The sequence below is a fragment of the Rhea pennata genome, chromosome 4, assembly GCF_028389875.1.
Source record: "Rhea pennata isolate bPtePen1 chromosome 4, bPtePen1.pri, whole genome shotgun sequence".
NCBI lineage: Eukaryota > Metazoa > Chordata > Aves > Rheiformes > Rheidae > Rhea > Rhea pennata.
In genome coordinates, this window is record NC_084666.1 from 2,688,604 (window position 1) to 2,701,367 (window position 12,764).

The window sequence follows — 12,764 nt, forward strand, 5'->3', positions numbered from 1 at the left end:
CACTATTTACATATGAATGCAAGAAATGCTAAATTATACATATTAACAAACTAAGCTCAAGTCTGAACACAGATAAGAATTGTAAATAATTACAGAACAAAAAAAAAAAAATCAGAATACAATTAATTCAAGGATCCTAGTGTAAAGAACATTGTGCACAAATTTCAGAGTAATATAAAACCTTTTTTGTGTGTGTTTTTTAAAAAATGGACCAATGTATGTTACACTCCTCCACAAATAATTTTAGTATATATATTTTTTTCTCCTTTCTTCCGGTGAGGTTTGCGGAGTCAATGACAAATGTAGAGGAAATGTCTGAAGAACCATAGTACCTGGAAGACACGCAAACAACGGTTCATGTATAGTGTTAGAATGACGCAATAAACTGAATAAAATTTATCCTGGTGCAGAAGCAGGAAAAAAAAAAAAAACAAACAGCATTATAGGTATTATCATAGCATTACTAGTACACGGGAAACTTATCTCCTTTAAGCACCTATCAATGGAAAAAGCATGAATTCAACTCAAAATCACCGCCAGCACGTCCGAGCAAATATTTAATAGGAAAACTACGGCTAAGGAAGCGCGTATCCGCCACGAGGGGCTCTGTGCAGCCGGTCGTTCCCTAACGGCACCACGCCATCAGATTCTGCTACCTTATTCACGAGGACTTCACGGTAATAACAGGCATTACCCCATCACGCAAAGCTTTATTTTGGCATTTTTAACACAGCACACTGGAAACCTAGAGAGCGCGGCAATGACTCAAAGCTGCATCCCATAAACCTTCCCGTACCCAACACACCGACCCGCCTCGCGGCTACAACAATCCAGGGACAAGTCTGGGCTAAAAACACGGACCACGGTGAACAGAAAAAAAAAAAGGGAAAAAAAAGAAAAAAAAGTACGTTATTTGGAGATGCAATGGCACTGCTGCTTTCTAGAATAAGAAGAACGCAACATTTAGGGATATTTCCCCCCCCCCCCTTTTTGAAAAGGCTATTCTCAAAGAATAAAAATGCTCTGAGGGCTGAGACCTTGAACACTGAACTGCAACCAGTTATAAACTCTGGCAAAAAGCGATCCTGAATGGAAATCACTGGCACAATCTTAATGATAGAGGCTTAAACTGCTGACTTAAACCCCCAAGTAATGACTACTTTAAGTACATTTATTACCTCTTTTCAAGTGTTTTTTTTTTCCTTTCCAATGGAAGAGCCATATTTTACTTTGCTTATACATTTAAGTGAAACGCATTTGAATACATAAAAGTCAAGTTACGCCTCCCTGCTTTATACTGCAAGATATCAGGAATATAATTTGATGTTTCTTTAAAGCTCTGGAAAGTTATCTAATGCTCATCATACGAAGAAGTTATTAAGACAAAACTCATACATCATTTAAAATGCATCAAAAATACATTCAATATTTTTCTGGTTTATATACACTTTAAATCTTTCAATGTTCTGCACACTACTGTATAGTTTATGTACAAGTGCAAAATCGGTGTGTTATTTTTCATTTATTTACAGATTCTCCCATGAAATAAGGTTGCTCTTCCCCCCTGCACGCCAACCTCCAGCAAAATAAACCCACAAATCCTTCACTTTTGATATCGGCTTGGTGCCAAACCACCAGCAATTCCTCCCTCCATCCACTCCCACCGTTCGTGGTTTCCCTGTTTTACCTTGAAGCTGGGATGAAACTGTTTGCAGCAGAGATATGTATGAGACTTCTCTTTTTTCCCTCATCAGTATGGAGATAAGATGCAGAGCATAACTACATCCTAAAGGAGCCGTTTTGGTTTATTTATATAAATAAGTCTTGCTCCCTTATTTATGTTTTTTTTTTTTGGGGGGGGGGGGGAGGCTCTGCTAAACCGCAGAGTTTCGAATTGCTGGCGCTCAGCTCTTTTGCGGCTCGAGCTCCAGGGGACGTCTTTGAGGACCAGATGATCCAGCGCTCTGGGGGCACAAACACGTATTTTTGTTAAATGTTAAAAAAAAAAAAAAAAAAAAAAAAAAAAAAAAAAAAAACAGATTCTCCTCACAGGGCCTCTTATTCCAAAAGTCCTTTCCGTTCTGGAAAACCTGCTTAAGCACCTGCTTAAGTGCTGCCCTGAATATGGAGACTTAAGTGCAAGAGTTTTCTGAATCAGGGTTGGCAGTTTTCCTCCCCAAAAAAGTGTTGGGGAAGCAAGAAACGATACCTCCAAGTGTGAGGCTGTGCATCAGAACTCAAAATATGCAGAGCACTAATAAGGGAGGAATTTGAATCCAGTATTACTTCTCTGGTACAGCCTAGTCAGGTTAGCCCTATACACTTAAGAAGTTACAAAATCTTTCGCGGAGATGAATCTGTCTGAGGTAATCTGTGCATCGTCTAAAGTTTAACTGACTAAAATCCTTCATTCTAAGAACCAGAGCTCGGCCCATTCCCTCCTTTGACGTGCCTTCCCCAGAGGGCATATAAGCTTCTGCTTTAGAAACAGATTGGGGAATAAAAATACATATATAGAGAGAGAAATGCATTTTTCACAGTATTTTTTTCTCTGCAGTTGTGTTGTATTTGTTAAAAGATACATCAGATCAGAACTATAACCCGCCAGGGTCGTTAAAGCAGCAGGCTCTCCCGCATTGCCGCTGCGCAGACACGCACCGCTCTTTACGTCTCTCTTGTGATACCACACTTCAAAAAAGGTTCTCCAAAACACCCCCCAAAAAAAAAATCCCCAAACCAAAAAAAAAAAAAAAAAAACACCACACCCAACGCAGAAGGAATGAGTGGCTGATATGTGACGGATAACCTAAATGTGCATTAAAAAAGATGCAGGTACTTCAGTTTCGCTTTGGAAAAGGGTGCTATATGGCAAAAAGCACTTCCCTTGGCGTCCCTCAACCTGCTATTTTTCCATTTAATAAATACTAGACGCCCTCTTTAGAGGCCAACGACTCAGCGACCTGTATGAAACCGAACTTGCAGTGATTAAGCAGCAATTACACGCCTCGTTTGGCACCTTAGCAGAACATCTTTCGGCCAGCTTCAACACCACAACCTTGCACGGCCACGGCACGGCACCACGTGGCCTCTCAGCTAACCGCCCGGCTTCTGCAACCGGCAGCGATGCCGGGCAGCGGCACACACAGGCCTACGGGCTAAGGCCAACCTTGAGAATCAAAACCTAATTCCAACTAACCGGACGCTTCGGAAAGCATCTGACATGTCCCCCAGAGGCCAAGACTTTCTTTGCTGTTTCCAAGCCACTTCCCTTCACCGACAAGCCACCTTCTTCAACGGCAGTCTAACCTGAAGGGGAAATATCCATAATTCACCATTTAGAATTCAAACTTGTGGCCAAATGAAGCTGCTCTGCTTGCTTTTTTTAATTTTTCTTGATCCTCAGATGATCTGGCACCTGGAGTGTTGCTTTTTTACACCCTGTAAGGAGACGGAGTAAATTTTATTGCTGAAGAGCAGCACCTTCGACTACTGGCACAGCTCAGTTCTTGTCCAGAAGAACAGTCTGAGGGCAAGGGGAAGGAAAAGAGGTCAGATGGGCAGAGAAACTCAGAAGAAATATAATATATCTGGCCTGGAACACAAACTGCTTCTATTAAGAGCGCTGGTGAAACCAGGAGCTTTCTTACGAGACACTGAAACTCAGTTCTACTTTCCCTCCAGATATTTCCACCTGGTTGAGTATTTCTCAGTCAGGAAAATGCCATTTTCCCCTGACTGCACGTGATACATTACAAAGAGCACAGATTGCCTTGGGTGACTACATACATATTCTTTTAAAATGAACATAATTATGCAAAAGAAAAAAAAAAAGAAAGAAAAAAGAAACATATGTAGTAGTCTCCTCACTCCCTAGATCTGTTCAAGTCTAGGCACTTGTGTGTGTACTCCAAGTAGGTTAAGACTATGTAAACCCTGAGTCCTTCAAAACTTCTACAGGTATTACATTTGGTCTGAGCAACATGCAACATCAACCTCTGTATCACCCTAGCTTTTACCTGCCTGATGTTCTGGACCATAATGACTACAGAAAAACTGTATCTGGAAGAGAGATCCATTTAAATAATGTGGAAATAAACATATACATTAAATGAAAACAAAGGATGAAGATGCTTTGAAGATTAATAGTAGTGTTTATGTGTTGAGAGCCGACACCTGTAAACACTGCATCTTTTTTTTTTTTTTTTTTTTTTGTACAATTTGATAAATACATGAACTACAAAGCACTTTCCATGTATAAACCTGAGTGTCATTCATATTGGACTACTGTTCTATTTACACTGACCATGAATGGAGGTGGATCGGATGTTACCGGACCTGCAATAAAATCATTTCACTTTAAACTTGAAAAAAACAAAGGAGCAATCTGAAGCCACGTGTCAGTAAAACTTAAGTGGAGCAGCTGTCAAATAAAGCCAACTATCACGTAGATGAGAGAAAAGGTTGGGTTCAAGGAAGCTGTGTTTCTCCGACTGCTTCTAGTCTCTCGTGACACAACTTGAAAAATCCTCCTCCTCCTCCTCGGTGTTACTTTTCCATTTTGTTTAAAACCCTATACAGTTTCTGATGTCCATGCATCAAATACAGGTTCCTGGCTGTGCAGGGGGCTGCTGTTTCCGATTTCGTATTGCACCCGATTTCTCTTTGTAGGCAATTGGCATCTGTTGTGAAATGTCCACCAGTGCACTGGCCACTGCAAGACCTGGAGCAACAGAACAAAACGGTCACAGAAAGAAACGCTCCCGCCACAGCTGAGAAGATCCCTCCAAGTCACAGAACAAGCATCATTCTTTGAGTTGTTCTTACAAACCAACCAAACAAGAAAAGCATTTTGGTTCAAAAATTAAACTCTAGAAGTTTTTAAACACTGCACGCTCTGTTGAAAGCAACTGCAGTGGAAAAAAAAAAGGTTGGAAATAAAAGCTGGAGGAATTAAGGGACATGATACTCATGATATTAAAGGGAGGAGTCTTTATCTGCACCAGTAGATGGGCTGGAATAAATCCTCGAAGCACCTGTGCATGGAGGTTTCACCACACTTCCCAGACATCAGCCCTCTCTGCAGTCTCCTCCTAGCATAACCATAAGCAAACCACCACTGGCCACCCAGGGTTTAGCTCAATATAGCTCCCAACCAAACCACCTCATCTCAAACTCAACTAACGCTCTTTTAAGACCTTCTGCTCCACCATGCTCAGCAGGATCTGGAGAAACTCCAGTTACATCACAAACTGCCCAGGAGATGATGTCTCCCTGTAAGAAAGGTTAAGTGAGAGGGGCTGGGAACAGGGGAGACCTTAAGCTGGACAGAGAAAACTACTGTCTGGAGCTACTGAAAGCAGATCACGGATGCTTTGGAAGGATTGGGTCTCTCTCCATAGATGGAGCTAGGAAAGAAGGGAATACACTGGGAGACAAGTTACTTTTACACATGCTTAGTGAGAACTCTTGTCCATACCAGGTCCCCTTTCCTCCCCCCTCCACCCCATAACATAAAGTTGTAATCCAGATGTCAGATGTGCAGGCAAATGTACTCAAGCGAGCTACTTTAAAATAATTTGAGCACATCCACACAAGCTGAAGTGTACCTCTTACCGCAGGATTAAGACCAAAGCTGTAACGTCGATCTCTAATGTTGAGGAAGGAGCACAAAAGTTAACACTGAGCCAAGAGAGACAGTAACGTTCCTCACCTGACTGTCCAGGTGGTGGTATACCCCCAAGTCCTCGGGGCAACCGCACAAATACAGAGAGAACCGCTGCTTTGTTACCAAAGCAGGGCTCCAGCGCTATAGGCTTTGGTACAGTCTGCAGCAAGGAAAGAAAGAAAGAGGAACAAATGTTAGACAGCGTGTTACACCCTCCCTCTTCCCCCAGCTTCATCTCTTTCAGATTGTACAAGCTTCAGGGCATGAACCACGTTTCTGCGCTTGGCGAGTGGCCAGCACATAGCTAGCACAACTAAAACAAATGTTATTAACAATCAAAATCCTAGTCATCATAAAAAAAACACATTTACTTAATAAAATCTCGCCGTTAAAAAAGGCAAGCATGGCACATGGCTTGCGTTTCTCCTGCAACTCAAAAATGAAGGAGCAGCTTAAGCTAAACAATGGGATTAAGCTGCTATCTTCAAAAGCATTGGCAGCGTATCACAAATACTGGTGGACGAGACTGCTGTAATTTCACAGTTCTACTTCCATTTCAAGAGTTTAACGCCACATGACACCTTCAGAGCACCGTATGCCTTAACGCCGTGCAGAACATTTACCCCCAAACCATCCTCTGTCTCATTCTCATTAGCTTCAAGCTGTTTCGCCCCCCAATTTCATCTTCATTTCTGTTATCCACCAAAGGACTATGCTCCGTCTCCAGTGGCCTCCCAGATCGCTCTGGACAACATTCTTCGGTGTATTGGAGTACACTGTAATTTTTTAAATTGGAAAGTAGAGGATTGGCCTGGAAGGATCAGTGGGTTGTGGCTCTGCATCAGGTTTCAGTGACGTGGGTCTTACCCTAAGGGCGACTATTCTACAGGCATTACTGAAGCCTGTTTACTTTGAATATGGACATTTCACACTCACGTTATGAACATAAGCACAAAAGATTTTCAGATGAAATGCGCACTGCCAACTATAAAGACGCGATGGGCAGCCCGACACCTTCCCCTTCAGGGCATCAGTGGGAACGGGCACCTTCAATGTCCAACAAAATCACCCCCGCCTCCACCCCACCGTATTCTTCATTAATAGCAAAGACTTCATCTGAACGACCAACAGTAAATTTCGTGGCGTGTGCTAGTAGAAAGACAAAATAAAAAAAAAAAAAAGAGGTGACATGCTCAATGGCATTTCAAAAGCCAACAGCACAGCACGGAAACTAAACTGTACTCTTACCCGAGTCAGGCCCTGACCCCACACAGTTACGCCCAATATTTTTGTAGGATGTTCCACCACGCAGCTGAGAATGCAAGTCTATGAGCACAGGTACGACAGAGTGCCGCCGCCTTAGAAAAACTACTTTATCCAACACACAGTGCTTTCTAATTTCTTGTTGGTTGTGGACAAACTGCACTCTGGTATTAATGAAATAATTATTGCTTTTTTCATTAGGCATAAGATTGTGCTGCTGTACTTAACCGCACAACAGAAACTCAATACAACCCAAAACATGGAAAAAGAGGAACAGGAGTCAAACAAACGCGATTAAATTACTGCTGCTCAATAAAAAAGAAAGAAAAAAAAAAGAGATGACAGCAAGCAAAATGAAAGTTAAAACTGTTTCCATATCTCATATTTACCATAATGATTGCAACAACGATTTGTTAGTCTGTGCAAGGTAGATAAATACGCATGCTACAGACTATAACAATAAAGCTGCAGCCTGCCTTGTTTATGACTGCAGCTTTCTACACCGTCTCTCCACCCCTAGCAAAGGGAGCAAACTCAAAATAATTCTTTTCCCACGAAGCAACCAAGCATCCCCTTGTGCTATATTCCACCAGCGACTCAATTACCAGGGGTAATGGAGAGAGCACAGGGAAGGCAACCGCAGAAATACAGCGCGCAGACTTCCAGCTTACGACTGGGAGGATGCACCCAGCACAAGGTTTATTTCCGCTCAGAGACAGCCAGCTACGCTGCTTACTCCGCTCTAAGGAAACAGGAATTTGGTGTTAGAACGAGCACTGACAAAAGTGAGCAAAGACCGAGAGTGTAGGACAGCAGAGTGGTGGTGAGGGGGGAAAACAGCATGAAGGAAGAGCCAGGAAGAGGTTATCTCCCATAATCTCATTTTAATGCATTCTCTTTAAACTCCTCCCGGTTTAACGAGAACGTTTCTGCGACCCTGCCCCGTCCTCCAGCGCAAAACACGGAACGCCACGCGGCTCAACCGCAACCTCGCGCTTCGCTCAGCGGCACGCTCGCCTTCCCGCAGCCAGCACGCGGGAACGCGCCGCCGCCGAATCCGGCCCTGCGCTAGCGCCGAAAACACTGACGCTCTGCTTCAAAAGCAGCTGCGCTTTCCGCCTGTGCCGTCACCTCTACCGGACCTTTCCGGAGACTCGGCGCTTCCAAATCGCGCTGCTCTGAGACCAGGAACTTTCTTTTAACCTAATTTCCTTCCCACCTAAATTTATTCAGCCAGCTCAAGTTCTTCTGCACTTTCGCTCCCTCCCTGGGCTATACCCTGCTCGACACCCTGGCCTTCGCTTGGCTTATCTGCACGAGCAAAGCTCTTGATTTCTCCTCCGCGCAGAAGCGCTCCGTTCGCCAGGCGTCCCAATGGTCCCTCTCTGCACCTCTCCCACTGCTCTGGACCACAAGGGATGAGAGAGGCGTGCAGCATTTCAAGCCTCCTCACATCATCCTTATTCTCCTGCATGTCCTAAAAAGGTAAGAGAAAATAAGGCGCATTACGCAGCCAGCAGTCACAGAGCTGGACGGGACTTTGAAGGTAATTCAGCTCATCTCCCAGCTCCAAGCAGGGTCCTTTCTCCTCCTCTGCCCTTTCCAACTAATGAACCCTCAAGCTTGTAGCAGAAACTTGTTATTAGTCTCTACGGGCATGATCTTTCATCTTCTATAGGATTTTTATTTTTATTTCATTACTCAGGGTCACATGTTTTCTTCCCCTCTACTCTCCTGATCCCACTGTGACCCAGGAAGAGCTCCTCCACCTGGGTCACGGGTGTTGAAAGTACCTAATATAAGCAGGTACCCAGTGCTGTCCCCTGCACGAGAGACAGCAGAGACCCCGGCCACATGCAGCTACCTCAAGTTCCACGTTATTTCACAGGGATGAGTCCAACCCTCATGCTGCAATGAATTTTTAATCTAAGTAATTGATCCGTGGATGGGCAGAAGTAGAGGACGTAGCTCTGCGATTCCTCCTTTCCCTCGTCAACCTCTTCAGAAGGGCTGAGTTTTATTTAGAAAAAAAAAAGTTAATATTTCACTGCATGGAGGCTTTTGTTTCTATTAATCATGCAAACCAAGGACATACAATTTCTCTGATGATGCATCCAAAATCTGCCAGGCAGTTGCAGGCTAATTTGGAAAGCATACGCTAAGGACAACATCACCTTGTTTCAGCTAATCCTCATCTAAAATCTAGAAGGGAGGAGGGGGGAATGGTCTAGTGCCCGAAGCCAACTGCTTTTCTGAGACAAACAGCAGTTAATAACAGGCAAAACAGCATATAGAATAAAGTCCTGAAAATTTGTTTTTGACAGCGGCGGTTCAGGCACTGGCTTTTTGAACTGTGACTCATAGCGCATCTCATCTCCGTGCTTGTGCGAGCTGGACCAAAAGGCAAAGCCCAGCCTGATGAAATGACTCACGCACCAAGCGACAGGAACGCCCAATTCGATGCAAGACAGAAATCAGTCAATAGCAAAGGGCATCCGAGACCTCGACGAGATACAGAGCAACCCCGCTTCGGTGCCGGGGGACCGTAGGGACATGGAGACAAACACATGGATACTTCAAGTAACAGCTTAATGGACATCTTGATTGCAGCTCTCACCTGCACTGGGCAAAACCTGCAAGTTGGCCTTGTCATTGGCCCAACACATGATTACTCATGTCTGAATGCGACCTAGGTAGGTGCTACCACTGTACACATAGAAACACAAACACAAAGCAGCTAATGAAGAAGCCAGAAGGCTTCAACATGTTTCTGTTTCATGGGGAGACCCGAGAAGAGCTCCTGCCTTCCTTCTGTTCCCCACCCCTGCAGCCGGCTGCCCCTGCTAGCGCTGGGCTTCTGCATGCTCTCCTTGCAGATCCCAGCTGCTTTTCCACACTTGGGTTCAGAGAGGACTCAGGAACCAAAGGTCAAGTCTTCTCTCTGGAGATTGCAACTGCTCGTGAAGTCTGGCAGTTGGCTTCTAATTGTCCATTAAAAAAAAAAATGACACAGATGTTCCAACTTTGTAGCATCTTTCTTCAGAGGGTTAAAACCAGCCTCTGCCAGAGACCTTCATTTGGAGCGCTTGGATAAATCCACTGTAGAATTACATAAGCCATTCCTTTTTATTGAAGGCTGAATAGCACAATAAAGTACACATTATTCAAATCTATGCAAATCAAGTGCATCCCTCAGCCACTTGGCACACGCCGACTGCTTCGCCCAGTGCCTGAAAAGCCCGGACGCCACACGGGGAGCAGGGACAGAGGGGCGAGAGACAGCCCAGCCGGTGGACCGGGGGGGCCACCGACGGCAGCTAACGGGACACAAGCATCCCCTCTTCAGGGGACGGGGTCAGCTCGTGCCGGCCAAATGCCGTCCGACAGCCCCTCAGAAAGGAGCCGCGTCCTCGACAAGCAAAAGTTGTAGCCAGGAGTCCGGCTCCCTTCTGGTCACCACCACGATGGAGGGCAGCGAAGCGGGAGCTGCATCGCCGTGGATGCATTTGGGCTACGAAGAGGCGACCGCAGCCCCCACCTCGGTCTATCAGCCCAGGCCCTTTTCCCTAAAGCTACTCCTTGTCCTTAAAAGAAATGGTGTGAGTACTCTGGAGTGACAGTTTTGCCCAGCTGAAAACCTAAACCTCTCTCCTGCGATGGATTTCCATTGCTCACCCACGGCAGCAGAGCAACCGACAACGGAAAGACTGTTGAAAAACAACCCAAGGAGCCGGAGTAGCGCAAATGTCAAGCAAAGACTGGAAAAAAAAAATAGCAAAAATCTCTCAGTGCATTGCATGCTTATTTAAGCGCACCTCTCACGGGCAACGTGCTTCGCGAGGAAGGTGTGCCGCAGCGCTTGGTTTTCAACCGGGGAGCGCGGTCACGAGTTCTGCATCAGGCAGTACTCAGAAACCGCGAACCCCCTCTTGGGGGCTGAAAATATAAAGTTAGCATTTTATTAAGTGGTGACACAACCCTGTTGTTCTCGGAGGTAGTGAAAAATCTGGTTTCCGCAACTTTCCACAAACGACTTTATTGGCCAAAAACAACATTAAAAAAAAAAAAAAAACGGAGCAATTTCAGTTGTTCATGCGTTTTGATATGTACTTAATACGTGGGAAGCTCGAACAATTATCGAAGTTAAAAGCAGTAAGAGGCCTATTAGGTCATCCAATTAGCCCACCTCCTACAGCAGTATTTTCTACAAAAACAGTGTGTTTCCCAGTACTTTGGGCTATTTCTGAGCGACCCAGGTGTGGCACGTACCATCAACTCCCTTGGGAGCTGATTTCACAGCCTAATGCACTTGACAATCAAGTTGCCTTGTGCCACGTTCAATCTGCATGTTTTTTATTTCACCTAATTATTTCTATTTATGCAGCTTACATTCAATGCCTCTTAAGGTTAACAATGTCACATAAAACTAATAACTAGAACAATAAATATTCTGTGTAATTTAAAAAACACATCATCAATTTTATTTGGGTTCTATAACACATTTCAAGCCTTGCTTTTCAAAATGTATTAAAAAAAATACTATAGAGACTTTTTTCCCCTTAGAAGAAAACATATTTCTGTGGTTTCATCAAACAACTTTTACATGGTTTTCAATTTCCAGTAAAGAAATTATGGTCGAGGAGAGGAGGCACATTATCGAAACAGTTTAACTTTATTATTTGATTTCACTTCTTCAAACAATTTAACTGTGTAGAATAAGGATGAAATTCCACTTGCAAGTTTTTAATTTGTGCCACTAATAGCTGACTGAACATTTGTAAAATAAGTTGCAAGTAATTTGCTATTAAAAAAAAATAATACTAAGTTTTAAAAATCATATTGCCAGGGCAATACGTGCATCCTCCAAGACGGAGACGAAAGAGCGTCCCGCAATAATTTGCGGCAAATGAGCCTAGATTAAAACTTGGCATTTACCTTGTCTGTGATATCTACCTTAGGACTGATGCAGGGGCTGGGGAACGGGCTGCGCCTGACAGCCGCGGTCTACGTCGAAAGCGTGCGCTGTCGAAGCAGCCACACGTGCGCCCGGGCTCCACGGGAAGGAAAAGCTTTTGATAGGCAAGTTTGCATTTCAAAACCACTCACCCTGAAACGGTAACATTTCATGCCATCGCTTTCAGTGTTTCCACTCACGTCAGCCGACGCTCGCGTTTCTCTTTCCATTCCCTGCCGATGCCTCAGGGAGGAGATGGGATGGACAAGGCCACGGGTCTAAAAGCCGGGCGAAATATGTACGGCCGAGGGTGGAAATTTATTTTCATTTTGGACAAGTGAAAAGGCAGAATTCTTTTGGTTGGTCTTTTCAACCATTTGACTACTTTTAATTTTTTCTCCACATGAAAAAGTGCAAGTGAAGAGAGCAGCAGGACACTCGGATAAAGACTGCAAACACTAGATGCACAAATCAACGACTTAGCATAAAGGAATGCAAATAGGTGCCCTAAAATGTTTTTGAGAAACTCCTAGAATGATTAGTATTTCAATCAGAGACACATTCATCTGTGCCAGAGGAAAAAAAGGAGCTTAAACACTGCTCCCCCTTTGGTGGGAAGCTTTGCACCGTTTCCTCTCCCCGCAGCAAATTCCTCTTTATCAGCTAAAATCACAGCCCATTCTGCTGAAAACTTTCATTTTCAAATGTAAAGAGTAGTTAAATCTCAACCCAATTATCGGCCAAAGATTCCCCAAACGTAAGGTGGGCTTAACAAATGACCTGGGTGATCTCAAGATAGGTTCCATCCAAATATTTACTATGCACGTGAAAGTGGCTGAAGTTTTCCCAAGGCATGTAATTTTGCAGCAGAAAAAAAAAAGC

General features: G+C 44.1%; 1 protein-coding gene across 1 annotated transcript in view; it reads right to left on the reverse strand.

Annotated features, from left to right (window-relative positions):
- Positions 1-4,128: 4,128 nt before the first annotated feature.
- ATRN (attractin) overlaps positions 4,129-12,764 on the reverse strand; it is a 191,262-nt gene continuing 182,626 nt past the window's right edge. Inside the window, exons 30-31 of the mRNA XM_062574488.1 lie at positions 5,711-5,825; positions 4,129-4,720 (exon numbers count right to left, since the gene is read on the reverse strand). Of these exons, the coding sequence (XP_062430472.1) occupies positions 4,596-4,720; positions 5,711-5,825 (240 nt within the window). The 3' untranslated portion in view covers positions 4,129-4,595. The remainder of the gene's footprint in view (positions 4,721-5,710; positions 5,826-12,764) is intronic.